This window comes from Curcuma longa, chromosome 11, assembly GCF_044706935.1.
Source record: "Curcuma longa cultivar G26 ecotype Majalengka, Jawa Barat chromosome 11, ITB_CL_G26_1.1, whole genome shotgun sequence".
Taxonomy (NCBI): Eukaryota; Viridiplantae; Streptophyta; class Magnoliopsida; order Zingiberales; family Zingiberaceae; genus Curcuma; species Curcuma longa.
Window position 1 is genome coordinate 20,847,256 of NC_133871.1, and position 22,641 is coordinate 20,869,896.

The 22,641-nt window shown below is 37.7% G+C and overlaps 5 protein-coding genes across 5 annotated transcripts; 2 read left to right on the forward strand and 3 right to left on the reverse strand.

Moving 5' to 3' along the window:
- Nucleotides 1-1,742: 1,742 nt before the first annotated feature.
- LOC141842007 (MADS-box transcription factor 6-like) lies at nt 1,743-9,082 on the forward strand. Its single transcript, XM_074730219.1, has 9 exons — nt 1,743-1,751; nt 4,151-4,332; nt 6,805-6,883; nt 7,389-7,450; nt 7,824-7,923; nt 8,173-8,214; nt 8,632-8,673; nt 8,755-8,903; nt 8,998-9,082. The coding sequence occupies exons 2-9, from the start codon at nt 4,151-4,153 to the stop codon at nt 9,080-9,082; spliced, it is 741 nt and encodes a 246-aa protein (XP_074586320.1). The 5' UTR covers nt 1,743-1,751.
- A 513-nt stretch (nt 9,083-9,595) lies between these two features.
- Nucleotides 9,596-12,258, reverse strand: LOC141842098 (uncharacterized). The gene is made up of 2 exons (XM_074730312.1): nt 11,921-12,258; nt 9,596-9,881 (listed from the first exon to the last, which is right to left on the reverse strand). Exons 1-2 carry the CDS (start codon nt 12,080-12,082, stop codon nt 9,732-9,734), a joined length of 312 nt encoding a protein of 103 aa, XP_074586413.1. The 5' UTR covers nt 12,083-12,258; the 3' UTR covers nt 9,596-9,731.
- Nucleotides 12,259-12,854: 596 nt separating this feature from the next.
- Nucleotides 12,855-14,077, reverse strand: LOC141840261 (uncharacterized). Its single transcript, XM_074728193.1, has 3 exons — nt 13,902-14,077; nt 13,537-13,813; nt 12,855-13,299 (listed from the first exon to the last, which is right to left on the reverse strand). The coding sequence occupies exons 1-3, from the start codon at nt 14,005-14,007 to the stop codon at nt 13,074-13,076; spliced, it is 609 nt and encodes a 202-aa protein (XP_074584294.1). The 5' UTR covers nt 14,008-14,077; the 3' UTR covers nt 12,855-13,073.
- Nucleotides 14,078-17,667: 3,590 nt separating this feature from the next.
- Nucleotides 17,668-18,069, reverse strand: LOC141842006 (uncharacterized). The gene has a single exon (XM_074730218.1). It carries the CDS (start codon nt 18,067-18,069, stop codon nt 17,668-17,670), a length of 402 nt encoding a protein of 133 aa, XP_074586319.1.
- A 1,665-nt stretch (nt 18,070-19,734) lies between these two features.
- LOC141842005 (putative protein phosphatase 2C 46) lies at nt 19,735-22,581 on the forward strand. Its single transcript, XM_074730217.1, has 4 exons — nt 19,735-20,384; nt 20,664-21,031; nt 21,550-21,786; nt 22,168-22,581. The coding sequence occupies exons 1-4, from the start codon at nt 20,102-20,104 to the stop codon at nt 22,477-22,479; spliced, it is 1,200 nt and encodes a 399-aa protein (XP_074586318.1). The 5' UTR covers nt 19,735-20,101; the 3' UTR covers nt 22,480-22,581.
- Nucleotides 22,582-22,641: the final 60 nt, after the last annotated feature.

The window sequence follows — 22,641 nt, forward strand, 5'->3', positions numbered from 1 at the left end:
AGGCTGCTTTCCTCAGTTCCTCTACGTCTTCCATCCGTATGCCGCACGCCATCGAGCACTTTGTGTGCTCTGTTCCTCGCGTAGTCTACGACCTCGCCCGCGACCCGGTGAGTTAATCACCGGCCACTCGTGACGCCGCCGACCGAGTTCCCCGAGTCGCGGGCGGCGATACTAACCACCGGCCACTCGTCGTGGCAGGGATCGCCGAATGTAATTGGCCTCGCTCGCGCCACGTGTGAGACGGGAAAGTGGAAACCCAGCGGGTTCGGCGCCGACCGTTGACGAATCCGCGGGCCCGTCGGCGGGGGTTTTTCCTGTATGTCGCACACAGGCTACAGCGATTTGAGCGCGTAGGATTCTGGGAAATCCCCCAGCATCGTGCAAGCTGTACGTCCGGTGCTACCAGAGGCAACTGAATCCATGTGTCATGATTTGATGGGGACAGCGAGCGGTCGATAACAGGTAGGAGAACATGTATAATGGTGCGTCGCATAGTGGAACTCACTCTCTTGTGGATCACGAAGAATCTTGGAATAGCTTTTATTATGCTCGAAAAACAAACATAAATATCAAGAGATTATAATTTATAAAATTGGATACAGCAACTAAAAAGAGAAAAATAAACATAAAATTTAAGACCAGTCCAATCGATTAGGTCATTCCAACTCTTTACCGACTTCAACAAATTCTAATTAATTTATGAACATTTTTTATTATTTTAATCAAATTAATCCATCAATTTTTTTTACCAAGTTCGTCAAATCTGCAAATCTCGTAAGATTTTTAAAATATTTTCTAGTTCGCTTGCAAAATAAAAAAAATACATGTGTGTATTCTATTATTTTTTATTTTTGAAAAATTATCAAGGTCATGGAAGTTTTATAATTGAAGAATTTTGGACAAAATAGCATGGAGGGAGCTTGAGTTTACTAGCCAAATTAAGCTTTCTATTATTTAAAATTGACTGTTAAAGACAAGCAGAGCTAAATCTAAAACTAATCAAGCTATTAAATTATTGGTCAAGTTTGGATTTTTTTTTTTTTTTTAGTTTGAGTTTGATTCAAAGTTGATTTGGATAAATTTCATGATGCTTATAATTTTGAATTTGAAATTTTTATATTTTAAAACTTGAACATAAATATTTATAAATTTAATTATTTATTTTGAGAGTTTCTTTAATAAATTGTTCAAGACTATTTATTTTAATTTGATTTTGTGTATATTGAACAAACATAAACATACTCTTATAGAACTAAACATCAGCCTTGCTTACAAACATTTGATTTATTTATAACTTAAAACAAAGTGATCGATCTTGGATACTAGTGTGGTAAAAATCTATTACCTTGTTAGATATTGCTCATAAATATTTTTGTATAAATTAATATGCGTTAGAAGGCTCCAAACCTTAGATGCTTAATTAAATCAATATGAGTGCTATGGAAGAAATAAAACAATAACGATGTAACAAAAGAAAATTAGAGTTAGGGTTTAATACTAGATTCCCCTTCATACCATTAATTGTCCATTTATAAAGAATCATATTATGAAATCTTAACGGGTTGTTGGATCTCGGGGTTACAAATTGCGAGTCAGGCGGCACTGAAAGGACATATTATCTAAGGCATCATTAGTCTCTTCATCACATCGAACAAATAAATTCTGATTCAAGAGGTTTGGAATGTTGTCTTGTGTACAGAGCTCAAGGTGCTCGACTTGCTAAGCTATAAGAGCAACTCGAGAGGTCAGAGGTTGGGTCGAGAAGTCGAGCCACTGAATTGGATTGGAATGCTAAGCACTTGAAAAATTAGCTGGAATGTCACGTAGTGGGAGTGACTCGAGAGGCCAAATTGCGTGATCACTTGGGTCAAATTGCTAAGCAGCGAGACATCGAGTTGCGTTGGAGACTCGGAAATGTAAGCTAAATCGAGAATTGGACGGAAACCATGTCGACCGGATGTGTTAGCGTGGACCAAAGTCAAGTAGGTTGGACGTGTGGAGCTGGAAGGAGGGGACTAGTATCCGAAGGTATCATACTATGTTTTTTTAAAATCATATTTAAGGTATTTTTCAACAAAGGTAAACCACTATTATTGTTTATCATATTATTATTATATATATATATATATATATATGTGGTTGCTCCAACAATATCAATAGGATAATGAATGGGACTGCTCAAGAATATCGTAGATCTATTTATGCGATTCAAACACATAAAAAGTTTCAATTAGGTGAACTTTCTCCCTCCATGCTCAACACGAGCGATAAAAAAATAATAACAAAGGACACAAACAAGAGGTCCCTTGAAATTGACTCAACGAAGCAACGCTACTTCAAATTTAAGCTAACCACGCAATATTTCATTTCAAACCCACAAGTTATCCTCTTTTAAAAAATATCTGTTAGAATCATAAAATCACAATTCTATCCCTCATTATGAATGCTACTACCTTATTTGATTAAGAGATTAGGAGTGTTTTTAAAAAGAAGAAAGCTTGAGAGGCTAAAAGGAAAATTTAATTTCCTCGCTCACTCTAAATTTGACGTTTAGCTCCTTGTCTGTTAGGATAATTATGTTTTTCGTTATCATCTGAATATGTACTCTAACTTGTAATTTGTAGATTCCCGAGGGGTATTCGGTTTCAATAAATAACATATTTGTTTATATTGGGCCGAGTAATGTAAATGAGAATATGGGCTGTAAATGGGCTAACCCAATACTCACAGTTGAACCAAAAATATCTTTAATTTTCTATTTAGATTCCCAACTTAACTAAAACCATAAATGTGTGCATGATTAAAGTTGAAATTATAGTGTCAAATCGGAAATATTCTTAATTATTTTAAAAACTGAATCAAAAATTAATTTTAGAAAAAAAAATATTGCCATGGAAAATTTAGAACCCTAGTTTTTGAGATAGCACAAGTGCAGTGTGTGCAGTGCTATGGCCAACTACCTAATCCATGCCTAGGCTACACGATCCACATCAACTGGTCCCCTGCAAAAACCCTAGTCTGATGCCTACCTTCCTCAATCTCGATCGCCGCATCGCAAAATCTCCCCAAAAAATTGTTTCGCCAGCTTCCGCTGCGACTACTCCATAACGACGAATTCGTCGCAGTGCCGCAATATTCTCCAAAGTTTCAATTTTTCCAGCCGGAATTATTCTTGCAAGCATTACGTCAAACATCTGGTGATCGACCTGCTTTAGGATGCGGAGAGATCTCGTCTCCTAGAGTGCCCCAGTTAGGGCAGCAGCTATAAATCTGGTACGACAAGGAAATGGAAGACTAGAGAGAGAGAGAGAGAGTAAATGGAGGAGCTTGAACTTGGCGCTAGGAAAATGAACAAGGAAGGGTTTCCAAAGAGAAGACGAGAGAGAAAGTTGCCGCAGTTTGCTACAAATATGCTACTTTGCCTCTATGGAAATCTAGCCGCTTGCCAGGGAATTAATGGCCCCATGGAGTCGGCCCTTGCCCAATCTGCCTTCTTCCTTCTCAGATACGACAATAATTTTAATTTCTTTTTGCTAAAATCGATGCAGGCGAAGGGAAAGGCGCTCCCCACAAGGATTGCTCAAAAGGAATCCTCCTTCGAGGTTAGAGACATTTCACGTTCGTAAGGTGTTTTGCGATGATATCTGAAAGAGATAAAATGATAAACTTTGGGGATTTGAAGTGTTGAAGAGGATGCGTGATGGATAAATGTTGATAATGCTGTGAACTGCTTGTGGTAACTGCTCAATGTTCAAGGTGGCGCCACCATTAAAGGTGGGAGTAACTTTTGGTGATTGATGGGTGTCACAAGATGTTGATTTGTGTACTGCGTCATGACACCTCCCCTGACCTCAACCTAGTAATCTCAGAAGCGATGCCTCGACTTCATTCGCTTTCTCACTCTCTTTCTTTCGATTAGTTGATTAAAGATGCAGGATTAAGAGTATACAAGAGTGTACTGGTGTGATTAATCAAGGTGAGTTTGGAAAAGAGGAAGAAATCATGGATTGAAACGCGGAACAGTAGCTGTACTACTAGTTACTAGTTCTTGTGGCCTCTCTGTCACCCTCCTCCAATATTCTCTACCACTCTTCATTATTACATTCTTCTCTCTGCCTCTCTCTCTTTAGCACTCTCGGAGGAAATTAAGATGGGGAGGGGAAGAGTGGAGCTCAAGAGGATCGAGAACAAGATCAACCGGCAAGTCACCTTCTCCAAGCGCCGCAACGGCCTGCTCAAGAAGGCATACGAGCTCTCCGTCCTCTGCGACGCCGAGGTCGCACTCATCGTCTTCTCCAGCCGCGGCAAGCTCTACGAGTTCGGCAGCGTTGGGTATGACACCACAACTCTCTGCTCCGTTTCCTTATATTCCTTTTATTTCTCGTCAAGATCGTTTTTTTTAATCTACTCTCTCTCATTTTAAAGACCTCGAGTCATGGCTTGAGGTCTTCGTTTGTCTAATTCTTTCCTCTTTCATGCTAAGAACTGGGAGGATGGGGAGAAAGCGCAGCCTACTTTTTGCTGCTTGAGTATAGTAGTGTTTAATTCTCGGTCTCCTTCTGGATCTCTCTTAAAAACTTAATTTTTCTAGTCATTTATGGCAACAAGATCACGGATCTTCAATATATAACACATAATTATGCATCTTTCATGATGAGAGAGATGAATTTGCAAAGGAGAAGAAAGAGAAAGAAGAACTCATGGTTTCTATTTTGGTGTATCAGCTCCTGGTTCGTTCATTTAAGTTGTTATGAGCTTTGTTTCTACGGATTGATTTGTCTTTTCGGTTGGGACGACGAATGCATGTCTTCTGATCTGGATCTTAGGGTTCTCTCTCTTTTTATCTTTTGGATCTTGTTTTTCTTTCTTGTTTCTGCTATCTCTCTCTCTCTCTATATATATATATATATTTATGTCTTGTTTCTGCTATTTTTATTTAGATCATTTGCTATATCATAAGATACCTCAGCTGGTAAAAATCATGAGATGCCTTATGAGATCTAGTTTGTAAAATAAAATTATCAATCTATGTGATGCATCTTAAGAATTTGAAATGTTTGTATATATGCCGATGAGAAATTAAGTGTAAAATAATTACTGTAGGATTAATTAACTTTAATTTTTGTGAAGATTATCAGTTTAGTTTGTAGTGATATTTATCAAGGCGATTGGCTATATTTCCTTGGAGACAACCTTTTACAAATTAATAAAAGTAAAAAATCAATTATCAGGAATTAATCTCCTCCTATCTTTACTTAATATAATGTGTTTTTTCTCTTCTCAACAGTCAACTTTGTGATTAAGAAAGCATAATGCATGGAAATATTCTAATGCATAGATTAAGAAATACATTAGTTTCAATTATAACCTTGAGTCATTTGGAATCCTTCTATACTCTTTAGTTGGCAGTGGAGACCTTAATTTCAGTATTTCACATCAAGTGGTGCATATTAGCTTCTTAATTCTTGATTACTCTGTTAATTAGTTTTTAACGTATTAGTAATTTTGATTTGGTGCTTCTACATTAATATGGTAGAATTGAGAAAAATATTATCTCAAAAATATGCTTATGTATAAATGATACAACAAGAGATATGTCAAACTGATTGGAAGATTTGTATAGAGTTGAATAAAAAATATATATGTAGTTAATCCCAAACAGTTGAAACTAATACGGCTTGAAAATTTTATGTAATATCTACTATTAATGTAATTTTTGCTTGGCTATATTAATAAAGTCCATTAGTTTAAACATAATTTGATTATACAAATGAAGAAATATTAAAATTCAGATGCTTGTAATAATATCTTATAATTCTTCTTCATTAGTTCTTTATTAAACATGCATATTTAGATCTAATTCAAGACAAATCTAGACATATTGAACACTAGTATTTTGCCTAATTTAGGCTAATTTGTCTGATTTATCTTTAAATTATTCAGCTAATATTTGTTGAATAATTAGTATACCGTATCATTCATTTAATTGAATCTTAGATATTGCGTAACTTATATATATAGTGGATCTACTTGCCGCATCAAATTATGAAAGGCAATGTTTCCTTATTATTATTGTCTGAATTTTGGATTGTTTTTATCTCTCACATTTGTATAATCTTTCACGAATAACTCTTTTAGATTTTTTGTTTTCCTTGGAAGACAAACGTCATCATAACTATCCACATTTTAAAAAGACTTCATTAATTCATATAATAAACTATAGGAAATACTCATTATCACAATTTTTCCTAAATTATTCTGAAAAAAATATTAAATATTTATTCTTTTGTCTTCAAGAGAATAAGACATTAGTAATTGCCTCTCTCTCCCCAGCTCTTAGTTTTTGTTTCCACCATCGGCTAACAATTCACTAAAACTTTTTCTCTTTGACAAAAGGATTTTATTTACTTTTCTCATATATGCGACATAAAGCCAGCTCTATAAAAATATTTGGTTGCATTATAAAATTGTTATTCAATGAATATAATCTTGTTAATCTGAAAGACAAAAGATTTTCATTCCAGTTAGTGTTGTGATCCAATAAATTAGTATATGCCTAATAATTGTTAATATATTGTCTTGAATTTTAAAATAGTATCCTATAATGAAAATAATTTTGAATAGAAACAAATCACCATATAGTCATTGTTTAAATTAATGCTCTAATGCAGTCATGACAATTATATAGTTTTTTATTTCAACTTATTATCTTATTACAACTGCAATTTGTGATATTATTTTAAACATTCATTGCTTTCCTTAACATTTTTTCATTAATCACAGCTTGATTTAATTTCTTTGTAGAACAAGTAAAACATTAGAGCGGTACCAACATTGTTGCTACACATCTCAAAACCCTAATGTCGCTAACCATGAAGCACAGGTAAAGTTATCATTGTGACAAATGCTTTTTCAATTTGTCAAGTGTTCTTAGTGGTTGAATCTAAATCTATATTGACGATATGTTCTACATACCAAATATGCTTATGATAGATGTTGGTCTATGTTGAAGATAATCTCATTCAATCTATATGGATATTAGCAAAGTTAATTAGGTTGTCATAAATGTCGATCGAGTTTTAATCAATTTTGAACTCATCATTGAACTATGCTTAGATTAAACAAATTAGTCAAGGAAATACAATTTAGTTATTGAATAATATCAGGTAACATACACTTAATTCTTGCTTTGGATCATTTCTTTTGATAATAATTATCACAATTCATTAAAACCATAAAATAATTTGCATATATACTAACAAATTCAAACACTACTCTCTATGCATGCCTTGCAAGATAATCAAGCATTAGTTCATGTATTTGTATAGACTATGTAGAAAAATAAAGTGTCTTATTGTTGTTTTTGAATTAATCTTTGTCAATTGTAGAATTGGTACCAAGAAATGTCAAAGTTGAAGGCAAAGTTTGAATCCCTACAACGCTCACAGAGGTTTTATGTTCTTGTACACTTACCTTTATTCATATTTCTCAAGTTCATTAATTTACATAATTAATAAATGAAAATTAATAATTGTTGAAAGTTATATGAGAAAATTATAGAAACTTATTGTTGGTTAAGCTTTTGCTAGCAATGAACATACTAACTGCAAGGGTACTAGTTTTTTCAAAAATAATATGATTTATATCAATACTATTATTAACTTGTATTAACTACTATATATTATATTGTATGCTACTAATTTCTATTTAAAATTAATTAAATATCATTAATATGTAATGTGAATGTATAAATTTCATTATACATTTCGGAAATGTGTGTGCAAAAATTCATTTTAACAATATAATTGTCATATTATGTGAAGGCATTTGCTAGGTGAAGATCTTGGTCCATTGAGTGTGAAAGAACTGCAACAATTAGAAAGACAACTTGAATCTGCACTCTCACAGGCTAGGCAAAGAAAGGTGCTGTCCATAACAGTTTGAACAAAAGAACTTTTCCAGCCTAATGCATGAACTACTTAATCAAACCACCTTGGGAATATTTCTTTTAGCTGTTTTTGTTGGTGTCATTCTTTTAGCTCTACCTTGTTATGATGATTCCATATTTAATCATATTTGTCGTATTAAAATGTCAAGCTAAGCTACTGATCGAAAGGTCGTACTTTTATGTTTTTATCTTATATCCGTGCTTATTTTTTGTCACGAGTGCAGACTCAGCTGATGTTGGACCAGATGGAAGAACTTCGTAAGAAAGTAAGCAACTTTAAGATAAAAAAACTTTAATTTCAAGTGATCAAAACTGATAGTTTAATTATATCCAAGAACTTGCATCTATGTAAGTGATTTCCCCGGCCCCTTTTACATGTGATTTCTCCCTTTAGTGCTAGAATTGCACTGCAAGCTAGCTTTTCAAGCCACAATGCTCTCCTCATCTCCTTCAACTGCCTAAGCATCATGTTGCTAGCTAATTAACTACCGAAAGAATTCTAGAAAATAGATAAACAAAAGAAACAAATCGCCGGAAAGCAAGTTTGTTAACTCATCTAAATGGTAAAACCTCATCAACGTAACAGTCCTCCTTAATTGATGATATCATCTACATTAACAACGTCCTGTCGCATCAACTTGCTTCCAAGTTTTATGGTTGCATGAACGTACGTACTAATGCAGGAGCGTCGTCTTGGAGAAATCAACAAGCAGTTGAAAGAGCAGGTTGGCTTATAATCAACAACAACATATATAATTAGTTTGAATAAATTCCTGAAACATTTTAAATAATCTTGTGAATTTCAGCTTGAGGCAGAAGGTGCCACCTACAGGGCTTTTCAGGGACCTTCCTGGGCTACTACTTCTGATGGAGCAACAGTAGCAGGCAATTCCTTCTCACTTCACCCACTGCAATCTCATCCCAATATGGACTGCGAGCCTACACTGCATATAGGGTATTGCTAATTTTCAGAAACTCGATCTTAATGCATCAAAATCTGATCTATCTTTTTTTTTTTTTTTTCTTCTGGGTAAAAATAATAATAACAGATATCACCAGTTTGTTCCTGCTGAAGCTGCCATCGTGAGGAATCCAGTTGAGGAGGAGAGGTTCATGCTGGGCTGGGTTCCTTAATGGCTCTATATATCTATTTAATTAAGAAGTCTGCATGCGATAATTAATCACTAAGCACTTATAATGTATCCAAGTATGCACTGCGCATTATATATGCATGCAAAACTATATACTCCTATCTCAAAATGCTGCTACCTTAAATTAATTATGTGTGATAGCTAAAACATATTTATCTCGGTGATATTTTAAGTTGTGGGTTTGACTGTGTGTATTTGTTTGCAATTATTTTTTCATAATTGCAACAGTTTAATTGGATGCCAGGATTGTGGTTCATGTGTAGCAAGACATAATTGCAGTATATATATGATATCGTCTGCTTTTATACTCTTGTTTAATCTATTTATTTATATCTGCCTGTGTACACAGTTGATTCTAAAAACTTTCAGAATAATTAGTTAATTAAATCATTATATCAATTAAGAAGAAGAGTTTTTTTCTAGCCTATGACCTGCATCACGATGGATAACATAGGCAGCAGCGGCAGAAGAGCCTGAGGCTGAAATGGCGGCAAGGAATATAATGAAGAAGAATATCACGTCATACAATCAATTAATGAACTTGCATGACCCATTAAATAATAAATTACCACATTGAAGGTTTCAGAATTTGTGTTCAACTTCTTGCTAAGATTCAGGAGATAAATTGAAAGCTAACGGTTTGCGTTGAAGAGAGCTCGACTGATGATTCCGGTTGCCTCGATGTAGCGTTCCATACAACGAGTGATGCAACTGCTCTCGCTTCCACTCAAGCTTGATCCAGGCTTCGTGATGCACTTTGTGAAACATTTGCTCCGCACAGTCTGCAGCACAAATCAGAGGAGAAAAATTACAAACGAGATTAACGAGTAAAATAAATTAGAAATTGGCGTGCACATTTGATACTCTTTTTTGTTATGGTTCTATTTAGTTAATTCGTACCATTCTCATAAATTCCTTGTGATCATCTGTTTCCTTATTCTGCTCTCTCACCCAAATCACGATTACAGTTTTAATGAGTTTAACATGGGTAAAATTACTAACCCTGGAAACCAATATATGGTTAACATGTGTCTGGTCTAAGAGATGTAAGCAGTGTATAACTCAAGATAATAGAGCTCGATCGATCAATGAGTTAGGCATGAGTTCGAGCAAAGGTAAAGAGCTGCGACAAGAGATAGTGACACTTTGGTGGAAGCACAGTGCAAGACACCATTGAAGGGGCTGGTATCCCAGGGAACTATAAAAGGAAGAGGTTTCCAACCATTCAAGAGAATCTTGGACTACATACAGGCAACAAAGTTTCATCCAGCTCAGACATCCTCTAGCTCATTTCAATAATTCATTCCACTGACACTTTTCCCACTTTGGCCCACTAAGCATTCAGAACTTTGCAATCCAAAGCTCTGTTGGTGCACCCTAACAAGCTCCACCACAACCTACCCCATACCTAAACCCATCAACCACACAAGCACCTGACCGGTCCCAACTCCATTGAACCACTTGCAGTTTGAACGAGTCGAATCCATACAAGTTGTACTTCGAATGAGGTGTCCCAACTCCGTCTGAACAAGTTGAAGCCATACTAGTTCTGCTTCAAATGAGGTGAACACATCACATTTCCACCTCGTTGAGCTCTAATGAACTGAACCTGCAACTCAACCCAACTCAATCACAATTCAACCGAATTCCACTCAGCCTAGACTCCTTTATCCACATTGCCATCCGAGATCAAAATTAGCTAGTGAACTTCTATGCTCTGTTATGGGTTTGACATAACAAAGGTATAAAAGCAATGTGTGGCCGATTAAATGAAAAAAGCACATGCAACAAAATATCACACTGGATCCTACAGCAAAGTTATTTTTGTTCATAAGTAATTGACAATGATTCCTTTAATTATCTCATTTTTTAATATCAGTGATTAAGTATCACAATGCTTTGCTGATTCTCTAGACTCAGACTAAAATAAAGCTAACTAGATATTACATCCTCATCTAGCTTATCTATAAAGAAACTCAATTGGGTCAGAATATTAAATCAACTTAGTATGCTCCAACAATCAAAAGGCTTTTAAGCAATATGATATTGTGCATACATATAAGCGCACAGACAATGCATGGAAGCATTGGATATGCATGATGTGGCTGTAAGAATCTTATCCTGAAATAATGAGAATGAATCAACATAGCAATACTTTAAATTATGGTGGTCAAAACAACATCAAGCACGCAATCAATTGCCGAAACTTGTTATAGTATTTTCTCTAACAGATTACAGTAAAGCTGCCGGACTGTCAAGAACTATCCTTGACCTCAGTCAGGAACCAGATCAGAGAAAATCAAGTTATGTGGAGCTTAATCGAGCTCACACTAGGTCAAACGAGATCCACCCGAAGTCAAAAGAAGGGGATGAAGTGAATTTTAACTTGCCAGTTGTTAGGAGGCTCAAGCAAGTTGGTTGAGTTTAGTCATAGTACAATGAAAAATGGAAATAGGAAAACTGCTGTGACAAACTATTAGCTTTAGAATATTGTAAGTCTATTGTCTATTAACTGGTCGAGCATTGTTTAACAGCAAAACAATGTCAACAATTCTACGCGCATAGATATCAAAACCTACTTACGATGCCATGGATACATCCAGATATCCAATCTCAAATAGTTGGCACAAATGTGAGATGGTAGAACAAAACCACCTGACTATGAATCAAAGCCAATTTAAACGAAGTAAAAAAGCAGACACACAGGATAAGGCATCAGAGTTTCATGAAACGTCAAATTGTTGGAGAGGAAACAAGGAACTAGAAGGATTCGAGAATAACATATTCAGAAGTGAATTCATCACGGAATACAAGGGAATACCTCGAAGAATTCTTCGGCGTAGGCCTGGGCGAGCTGCGTCTTGAGCTGGTCCATGAGGACATCGGCTGACGGGACTGATTGGCCCGATGAGATGCCCGACGAAGATGGCGAAGAGAAGGGATCCATTATCAAAAGCTTCTGTTCTTGTTTCACGGCGAACATAAACCCTAGTTTCAAAAGAGCATATACCAGAATATTTATATAGACCGCTACAATGGTAGCTCCGCCACACAGTCAGTAGCGGCCCGATAAATAACGGTAGGTAGCCCAGCCCAGGTATGATTTCATTGGGCCCTGTTTATTTGGAGGGAAAAGATGAATTATTGAAAATCACTAAATTAATAGGGCAATACACTTTCACATAAAAAAAATGATCAATTCACTCAAACTCATCTTCCGATTCAAAACGCATGCTCTTATCATTCTTGTATTTATGTCTAGTCTAATTCTTGTATTTAATCATGATCGCGATGGCCACATTTTTTCTCTTTTTTTTTTGTTTATCAATGTTTGAGATACTTATCCTTTGAGATTGCTTCAAACGGGGTATTTATTTATTTATTTATTAAAAAAAACAATTTGCACATTCATGTAGGGGATATTAATCAAAGGGCAATTTTTGATCCGTAAATTATATTCTTACAACAACGGCAATAATAATTATTTATTTTAATCTAGATAGTAATTTTAATATTTAAATTACCCATTCGTAATAATATTTATCTTAATATTAAAATTATATTTGTTTTATTTGACCATTTTGTTGATAGCTGTTATCACTGTTGATAGCAGTATGCATTTAATTAAACAGATAAGTATAAATTAAATTGCATTATATTAAACATTTTATCTAGTAAGGCAATTGGATCGACCAGACTAATTATTTGTCTATTTTATAAAAAATACTTATTTTATTAATGTTCCGATTTGACCATAAAATTAACTATTGCCATTTGATTGAAGATTTTTAAAAAAATTTAAAAAAATACAGAAAATTTTCTGAAACCCCAATCAAAATACTATGAGAAGAACTTCTTCTTGATCGTTACGAACATCTATCGAAACATACGGATGCGTTTATCTACACTTGGGGCTTCTCTGCATCCATGGAACAACAAGGTCGCCAGCGGCGATCCTGCTACGGCCGGCTATGCTAAGAGATGCATCGGAGAGAGTGCATGGAGGCGGGGGTGTCCATGGCGGGTGCGTCGAAGGCCCGATGGTGGCGGTCGCTCTCCACGAGGCCGTAGTCCATGAGCGGCCGGTGCTCGAGCTCGTCGTCGTGGTCCTGCACGAACTCCGGGACCTCCACTTCCCTTCGCCGGATGTGCTGCCACAGGAACTCCAGCCGACTCACGTACCGAAGCTTCCTGTACAAGCTGCTCCACCATCGATACCAAATTATACACATTTTGTAATAATGATTAATCGTTCAAAATAAACAACAGAACGGGAAGATGAATCTGTTCAATTTCGAGGAAAAAGGTTGAGAAAAAGACAACTACTTTTGATTTGTTTTTTCTCCAGGCCCGTTCTTCTTCTTTATGTAAAGGTAATCGTTAACATGCATCGTCACTGCAAATGTGCCAGGAAAGGAAAGGGGATCGAGAGATTACCCTGCGCTGAAGAAGAAACGTCCGACGGTGGCGAAGAAGACGCGGGCTTGAAGACCGGGGTGGACGAAGTAGACGGTGCGGATCCCGTCGCGGACGTCGGCAGGAAGCGCCTCGTAGATAGACCGAAGCACCGATAAGCCGGGGTAGTTCTCAGCCCTCTGTACATAGGCGTGCATATACACCACCACGAATGGCGCGGCGCCGAGCGCCGGGAACACCCTCCTCTCCAGGAAGCTCCTTAGCGCCTCCATGCCTCCGTTGGAAATCAGTTCCCTCGCTGCGACACATCCGAATCCCAAATCAGAACCTAAATCCATCGATCGAAAACACCAAAAACAACAAAAGGATCATGGATCACATCGTACCAGGGAAGAATTTTCCGACGATGCGGAGGACATAGCGGCCCTTCTTGTCGCGGCCGCCGATCTTGAAGGCCTCCTCCAGGATCTGGTCCATGCAATTGCTGCTCATCGCCGAATCGATGGAATCCGGGAGAGAAACGAGGTTCGAACTCAGAAGCGACTCAGGAAACCTAGACGAAGAGAGAGAGGACATAAAAAGGGGGTAACGGCGAGACGGAGTAAATTTTGCAACGGAAGAATATCCCGACAGAATCTTCCCTTCCGTTAGCGATATGGAACGGTCTGACGAGGACCGGGTCGTCACGTGGCGCCCGCCCCGTAACGGACACCTTAACGGGTAGATTTTGACCAATTAAACACTTTTTAAAAATTTAAAGTGCTAATTTCTTTATGAAAAAAATAAAGTATATTATTTAATAATATCAAATAGAATGCGTCTTGGAATGAAATTATGTATGATAAATTTATTCGTTGGTTTGCCAACTAACCAAGTGTTGGATTTGGTCAAATATTCGGCCTGAATTTGACTGGGTATTTAATTTAATCAAATCGGGGCCTTTCATTTATACAAATTAAATTATCATGATAGTTAACTGCTGAAAAGAAAATTAATAATATAATAATTAATTTGACCAATGGTTTTGGAACGTGGTATTCCAAAATCAAGGGCGTTGTTCCGTTGAAAGTCACGACGCGTTTACTTACTAACGCGGGAAGTGGCTGATGTTGGGGAACTTAATCCGGCGACTAAACAGGAAAGGAAAGGAAAGGAAATTAAAGGGGGGCGTCTATCTGTTTCCAGGCATTTTCTTTATAATCTCCTTGCGCTGGAATTTTATATTGTCCGATTTGATTTGATGGGCTCAATTAGTCGGTGGACAATTGTTTAATTCTGCGCAGTTGAGTGATAATAACTGTTGATATAATTAATTGAGTAGATCTTTAATTTGGAATGATCCATTTGCTTATTCAAAATTTATGGAAAAAAACAATAATTAGGAAATAATGGGCTGTTCTTCCTTAATTGCCTACATTTAAAAATGAAGGATAAATGTTAGCTTGGTAAATATTGAAAGATAGATATTCTTATATATTTGTCATGCATGGTATACATGATATTCTTATACTGAAAGATCGATATAGCTAGCTTTGTAAGACATGTATATATATAATGTAACTAATTGATCTATTAAATTAAGTGTAAAAAGAGACATTGGACATAGTCATTCCTATATATATATATATATATATATATATATATATACATAAATATTATGATACTAATTTAATACATTGTTTGGTACGTACTTCACGAGTGAACTTTATATATCCCAACACCACATAAATTTATTGAAAATCAACACAACATTAATTAGTACCTTAGGATCGAGAAGCAAATAATCAAGAAGCGATGGAATGAAAAGTTTCTAAGATATTGGCACGGCTCAATCAAAATATACAATCTATACAGAAAGTACGTAGTATTCTTGAATGAACCGAGCCAACATCATAGTAACAATTTCATGTGTATTCTTTCGATATGCAAACAATCTAATAGCGCCTCCCAATATAATCATCAAGAGAAGAAATTAAAAAAAAAATCAAGGAAGATGAAATGAGAAGCTAGGCGGACGAGAGAAACACTCTAAAGAGTGAGAAAGGCGAAGAGGAATGTGTGGGAATTTAAAGAAGGCCAAAGGCATGCATTAACAACGCCACGGCTACCCAAGGAGAGAAACAGGGCTAGAGCATTAATACTAGAAGTTGTGAGCACCTCTTCCTCGCAATTCGAATAAATAAATAAATAATCTCCATGTTGATTATTGTCGTTAATTTCTGGTGTGGTCGATGAGAATTTCTGGAGAAAGAAGAGTGTTTTTGTTTTGTTTTTCTGATAAAATGCGAGCTCATTAATGGATCATTAAGATGATAGCTAGCACGGAATGCATGCATGGCGAAGCATTTAAGGAGGTAGTTAATAAATATGGGTGATGGCGCCCTGCTCCACCAACTTTTGAGGTTTCTTCTGCTGTCGCCATTAGTATGCTCTGCTCTCTAACGTATGCATGTACACATTTCACGTGAGGGAATGGGACAGGAAGGTGGCAAGCAATTATATACAGTGCCCAAATCCACACTTGTAATTTCACATATACTGCGCATGTCAAAGTGAATTACGTAACTAACTGTTTTGGTGGTAGAATATAATATTATATAGTTTTGTGATTTTTGGTGGAGAGCATGGACATTGATTATATATATATATATTGATGGCATGGCATGGCATTGAATGAGGATGGGCGAAGAGTAAATGAAGGAATCTTGGTCTGACGGAATTAATGAAAAATGCAGGCAGGCATCTTATACATCTTCCCACGTTCGATCGCCACTGCGCAACGCCTCGACTCTCTCTCTCTCTCTCTCTCTCTCTCTCTCTCTCTCGTATTCATTGAGGAAGTAGCTAGCGTTTCCAACGACTCCTCGCGATTCTAACTCCTGCATCAGTAATTGCACCACTAAGAGACTATATATATATATATATATTTACTCTTCATTTAATTAGGTGGAAAAATTAAATCTCTTTCAACTTGTTATTATTCGCTTATTATTAAATGAATCATTAAATACAATAAATCATGTTATTTGTGAAAATAAAAATGGATTAGAGAATATTTTGGGAAGAAAAAATATATAGCTAGGTATTTTTTAATATAAGAACCCAGACGGAATTCTTTGATGGCTGGATCTCAAAGCCCAATCTCATTTCATTTTAACAACGGTTTTTTTAATGATCAAGTCGAGATCAAGCAACGGATTGACTCCGCCAGTAGGTTGGATACGAATAAGGTCAGTTTTTGTTGAGTTGACTCTTGTCGAATTTGTCTGTAGGTCGCCTCTTGTCGAATCAAGCAACTAAAGGGCCTTGGGACATCTAATGAGAATACATTCGGTCGGTGATGAAGGTCTCATGCGATGATGAAACGTACGTTTAGAAAATTGAAAATACCCAAAGAGTTAGAACGGAGGTCAAGATGGGCTTTGACAAAACTCTTCTGATAGACAAGCGAAGATGAATAAGAAAGTATATATGTTAGTAGAAATTGTATTGTATGTATACCAGCATTGCATTGCATTCGTATAAGCATCTTTTTATATCAGTTTGGAAAAATGAGGATAGTCCTCAGGCGGCACTCTGCACAGTACTTCTTACTCATCAGCTCACATTCTTGGAACGTGTCCACACCACATCTTAATTACGCGTCCGCTCTCATATTTAGAATGTGTTTGCGCCACGTCCCACTGATCAAGTCTCCCACTAAGCTCGATCGGTTCAAGTGAAACCGTGGTTGTGCAGCTTTGCTTATAGGTCAATTGATTTGATCTGAGCTCTATCGGTCTTAAGTTCGGTTGGCTTGACTTGAGCTCGGTTGTGAGTCAGGTTAGCTTGATCCAAGCTCCATCTTGAGTCGGACTGGCTTGATTCGAGCTCAATCTTAGCTTGAATCGGCGGGCTGACCTGGCTTCACGTTGACCGTCTCTTGGACTTGCTATGGACCCCTCCGTCTCTTCCGGCCACATTACTTAATTTTAATGGTCATGATATATCTCTGAAGTTTGAATAAGATTTATTTATTATTTAAAATGACAGTACATGAACTTAGATATATTTGAATCGCAATTAATTAATCTATACAAATTAATTAGCGAATATCTGATAAATTATAAACCCGATTAACTAAACTATTAACGGCTCCATTTAATTTAATTTTCAATTCTCCTCCGGAATGCTCCTCAGCGCCGGCGACCACCTACCGATCCGCCTGGCCGCGCTCTGCGAGTGCCGCCGGCGGAGCCCCTGCAGTAGTTGCTCCGCGCCCTGCAGCGGCTCCGGGAACCCTCGGCGCCGCCACCGATTCGTGTCGAAGCTCACCGAACGGGCGGCGGCCACCATCAACTTCAGCTCTCGCTTGGTTACCACGATTCGGACCCGCACCACCCCGTCGCCGGCTTCCTCGGCAGAGATAACCCTCCCGGCGCCGCCCACCCCTTGGCGGCCTTCCTCCGCGGCGAACCTCCTCCTCCTCCTCCCGCTGCTCCAGCGAGAGAGGCAGAAGCGCTGCACGAGTCCATTGCCGTGTTCCGCTCTGGAATTTGCGAGCTCGGGCTCCATTTCCGGCGACCTTCAATCTGTAATTACTCCCCGTCGAAATCTAGCTGTGTATATATATAGAGAGAGAGAGAGAGGTGGCATATAAAAAAGAAATAGTTGAACGATCATGATTCGTCGGCTTAAATTTTGTCTGAAATCAAACAATTGCGAGCGATTTAATTGTAACTTGCATAAATTTTGGCAGCGTAACGTGTGAAAAAAAATGAAAAGAAAACAAATCATGGATATATATATCATGTTTCCACCGACTCGTATCATATCACATGGATGAAGCGATAATTGCGTAGAGTACCAACCTAAATCATGGAGAAGAAGCATCACGCCATGTTATATATATATATATATATATATGATATAATGAAGTCACGAAAAAACCCGACACCCATACGCGACCGCCCGACCTCTCGATGTTCATCGCCGCCGTTCTTCGCCGTCCGGTCACCGCTGGCCACCATCCCGGGCTCGTTGGAAGCGCAACTCGACGGCGCACACATCGGCACCGGATTCCGGCCTTAATAACAGCCGAAACACAGCAGACGCGCTGGTGGCCGATTTCGCCGGAATCCGGCCGGATTCCGGCCGAATCGGGGCCGGACTCCGGCACCCGCCGGACCTCCGGTGAGTTGCGGTTCCAATGGGTCCGGTCCGGCGGGAATCGGTGGTCGGACGGCGATGAACGGACGCCGGAAAACGACGAACGTCCGAGGAGAAACACTGTGCAATCGTATATATATATGGAAGTTAATTGGGGCATGCATCTGCCTAGAGGAAGATATGTCAATTAGTATTAAATGATAATATTCGTTAATTATTCGTAGCTTCTTCTAATCATGGTGAGTTTTTGGGTTACTTTTTTTATTGGGCCTATTGGTCCGGTCCAGCCCGCCAAGATGTTCTATGGCTCCACCCAAAACCTAACAAGATCATCTTCTTGTTGATGGTGACCAAGTTAGGCCACATCCATTTAATCATTCCATTAAAAAAAGTTAGTTAGAAATAATGATTCTAATAAATTAAGGATGTTTTTAGGTGAAATTATAATTAATAGTTACAGTTGTGCATGACAAACATGACTATAAGATGAGTTTTTATTTTAAAACTTATAAGTATATTTAAGTTATAATTTATATTATATATTTAGCGTATTGAGTTAAATTTTAATATGGATATACTTTTTCTTTAAAAATTAAAATAAAAATATCTCAATAACTTGAAAAAAATGTGAAAACTCAAACACGGCCTGAATTTTCATATCATCTTTTAAAACATTCAAATATAATATATCATTTTAACATATTCCAAAAAATATTTAGAATAATTTTATGTCTAAACACTAGAGGAAAATATTCTATTGAAAAAATTATTTCGTAATGAAAGTTTTCTAATATTTATTGAAAATATTATATAATTAAAATTGATTTTCCGATCTGGCGGGGCAATTTGTTGGGTTTTATTTTTTGTGTGGCGGAGGTGGATCCCACGGCTGGGGCCGGCGCCGCCTAGTTGTCATCGAGCTCTATTTTGTTTATTTATTTATTTTTTGTATTTTATTTTATTTTAATTTTATTTTTTATTCAGGTCTTCCACTGCCTTCTTCCCCGAACGACGCCTTTAAATTGAACCGATCGCTCCACGGAACTGCGCGACTCGCCTCCTTCTCCCCCTTCCTCGATTCTCCCATTCGACGATTCCCCTCTCCTTCCCGCTTGAGTCCTCTTCCACAATCACCGCATCGTCGCACTTTGCAGCTTTTGAGCTTCGTCCATCCCTCGCGGCTTCTGAGATCTGGCGGAGGCGCCGAGTCTGGCTACTGATCGTTTGCCCCGGATTGGAGGACGCTGGGTCGGTGCTTGAGGGGTTCGAGTTTTCGAGAGATTTATGCTTGAATCCCTTTCCGGAGCCTGAGGTTCCGATCTTGTGGAGTTTAGCATATTCACACTGTCTTCTTGTTCTTCTTGATTGCAAAGAAAGAACGGGGATTCATTGGCTCTCTGTATACTTAACAATCTGAATCATAAGAGATTGATAAATAATGCATTTCATCAAGTCCTGCTTCGGGTCGCCCTCCGGTTGCGTCCGTGTGGGGCTAGATCGGATGGTTTGGCACATGGAGGCAGGGCGTCACGTGAGCGGGGAGTTCTCGATGGCCGCCCTCCAGGGCAACTACCTAATTGAAGACAAGAGCCAGATTGAATCAGGTTCGCTGAGCTTGGACGCTGGTGGCCCCTTTGGAACCTTCGTGGGCGTCTACGATGGACACGGCGGTCCTGAGGCTGCCGAGTACATAAAGGAGCATCTTTTCCATCACCTCAAGAGTAAGGTTCTGAAGCTGGATTCTTGCAGTCCTGGTTTGTAGTGGTCATCTAATCCATATTTCTAATCTTTATTTTTAATTCTTTTATTGTCGACGTTTTAGTGATAGAGATTTTTTGGTATGATCTTGTTTATTATATTGCACATCTGGCGATTTGCATGTCGACCATTCTGCATCAATTGATGATTCAAATGTACAAAATCAATAATTCTTTGCATGGAATATGGTTGAAAAATCCCTCCAGAGTTTGCCATCTTATATTCCATCTGATGTTTCATAGGATTTACATCGGAGCAACATACAATGTCAGCTGATGTACTGAGGATGGCTTTCCAGGCTACAGAAGAAGGTTTCTTGTCTCATGCCACTGCAGGATGGCCCGTGAATCCTCAGATAGCAGCAGTTGGCTCTTGTTGTTTGGTTGGAGTAATCAGCGAAGAAACACTGTATGTTGCAAACCTTGGCGATTCCCGTGCTGTATTAGGTAGGCTTGTGAGGGCCACAGGAGAAGTTCTAGCTGTCCAGCTATCAGAAGAGCACAATGCAGCAATTGAGTCAGTTAGACAAGAATTGCATTCCTTGCATCCTGATGACCCAGAGATTGTCTTTCTAAACAACGGTGCTTGGCGTGTCAAAGGAATTATACAGGTAAATGGATTTGTTAGTTGTATCTTGCAAGCAAATTTTGTTGTTAACTTCACTTATGGGACTATCATTCATAGGTACTTAGCACCACAATTGGTAGCAGTGGTTGAGCCAAAACTAAATTGGATGGTCCAGTCACTATTCCTGCAAATCTAAATTTGGATTTTCTTGTTCTTTTAATTTTATAGCAACCCCATAACTACTCTTTTGACATATTACTCTTTCTTGAACAAGATAGAATAAGTATTTTTTAAAAAACAAAAAAAAAACTACGATCACATTGTAACATGACTATGTACTATAATGTTTGATAGTGAAACAAGAAAAAAAGAGGCAAAAGAAAGATTATGATGATGTACTTTTACAAATAACAACAAAATCCATGTACATATTAATTCGACAACGACAACCCATCATCAGGTCATGCTAATTATATCCCATACAGTGTCTGTGTACCAGGGGTTGCCCTTTTGACAGCTATGTTATCCTTGATTTCTCAGGCTTTATGACCTTGCCTGCAGGTTTCTAGATCTATTGGAGATCTCTTCCTCAAGAAAACAGAGTTTAACCGTGAGCCCTTACCTGAAAGGCTTCGCCTTAATGAACCATTCAGTAGACCAATTTTGAGTTCTGAGCCAGCAATTCTGGTACAAGCATTGCATCTGGAAGATCAGTTTCTTATATTTGCCTCAGATGGTCTGTGGGAGTGTCTAGGCAATCAGGAAGCAGTTGATATTGTTCGAAAGAAGCCTAACAGTGTATGTTTCTCATCTCTAAGTTGTATATTTCTCAGTCAATCTCTGTTTGATACTTATACATTCAGAAAGCAATTGAGTTCATAATATTTTAAAATTTTAAGTATTTTTTGTTCTAAATTGCGTTTTCAAAATTTTTTAAATGGGCATTGTTCTACTTTCTTGGTTAACATGCTGTCTTTCATGTATATACCTGATGGCAGTTATGAGCTTCCAGTGCTAATCTTTCAGAAATAGATAATAAGCCAGTTCATTTATTTAAAAGAACTGACAATATTATCTAGTTCTTGAGTATATTTCATACAGTCTTCCTACATTTCTCCTTTATAACTTTACTCTTGGAAACTTATGGAATCAACTTTGCTACATGTCATTTACTTGCAGGGATGTGCACAAAGGCTTGTCAAAGCTGCACTAAAAGCACTAGCAAAGCAAAAAGAGCTGAGGTACGCAGAATTTAGGATGGTTGAAAGAGATGCTCGCCGGCATTTCCACGATGACATTACTGTCATTGTTGTGTTCCTTGATTCTTTTCTCATTAGTGGGGCTACTAACAAAGGCCCTCTAAAAGGTTGTCTGACCCTACCTTCATCATCATCGTCTTCATCTTCATCTTCATCTTCATCTTCATCTGCATCATCGTCTTCTTCTTCTTCAACTACTTATCGTCGACGATTAGCATCAGGCAGGTTTTGAGTGAGCTATATGTCCAAAGTAAAGTGGGATGGTGTCAATTTTTGTTTGCAATATACTACTGATCTCCTGCAAACAATGTCATTCGTATTAGAAGATGTTATTCTTTTGATTTTCAGCACAGGAGAGTCACTGAGAATGTCATATACTCATAGGATATTCCTT

Coding starts and splice junctions, on each gene's coding strand:
- LOC141842098 (XM_074730312.1), bottom strand. CDS start 12,082: ATGTTCGCCGTGAAACAAGAACAGAAGCTTTTGATAATGGATCCCTTC. Junction 9,882..11,920: donor ACGCCGAAGAATTCTTCGAG/GTATTCCCTTGT, acceptor TTTGTGCTGCAG/ACTGTGCGGAGCAAATGTTT.
- LOC141840261 (XM_074728193.1), bottom strand. CDS start 14,007: ATGAGCAGCAATTGCATGGACCAGATCCTGGAGGAGGCCTTCAAGATC. Junction 13,814..13,901: donor CGTCGGAAAATTCTTCCCTG/GTACGATGTGAT, acceptor GATGTGTCGCAG/CGAGGGAACTGATTTCCAAC. Junction 13,300..13,536: donor CGTTTCTTCTTCAGCGCAGG/GTAATCTCTCGA, acceptor ATGGTGGAGCAG/CTTGTACAGGAAGCTTCGGT.
- LOC141842006 (XM_074730218.1), bottom strand. CDS start 18,069: ATGGAGCCCGAGCTCGCAAATTCCAGAGCGGAACACGGCAATGGACTC.
- LOC141842005 (XM_074730217.1), top strand. CDS start 20,102: ATGCATTTCATCAAGTCCTGCTTCGGGTCGCCCTCCGGTTGCGTCCGT. Junction 21,032..21,549: donor GTGTCAAAGGAATTATACAG/GTAAATGGATTT, acceptor CCTTGCCTGCAG/GTTTCTAGATCTATTGGAGA. Junction 21,787..22,167: donor TTCGAAAGAAGCCTAACAGT/GTATGTTTCTCA, acceptor ATTTACTTGCAG/GGATGTGCACAAAGGCTTGT.
- LOC141842007 (XM_074730219.1), top strand. CDS start 4,151: ATGGGGAGGGGAAGAGTGGAGCTCAAGAGGATCGAGAACAAGATCAAC. Junction 7,451..7,823: donor TCCCTACAACGCTCACAGAG/GTTTTATGTTCT, acceptor TATTATGTGAAG/GCATTTGCTAGGTGAAGATC. Junction 8,904..8,997: donor GAGCCTACACTGCATATAGG/GTATTGCTAATT, acceptor TAATAATAACAG/ATATCACCAGTTTGTTCCTG.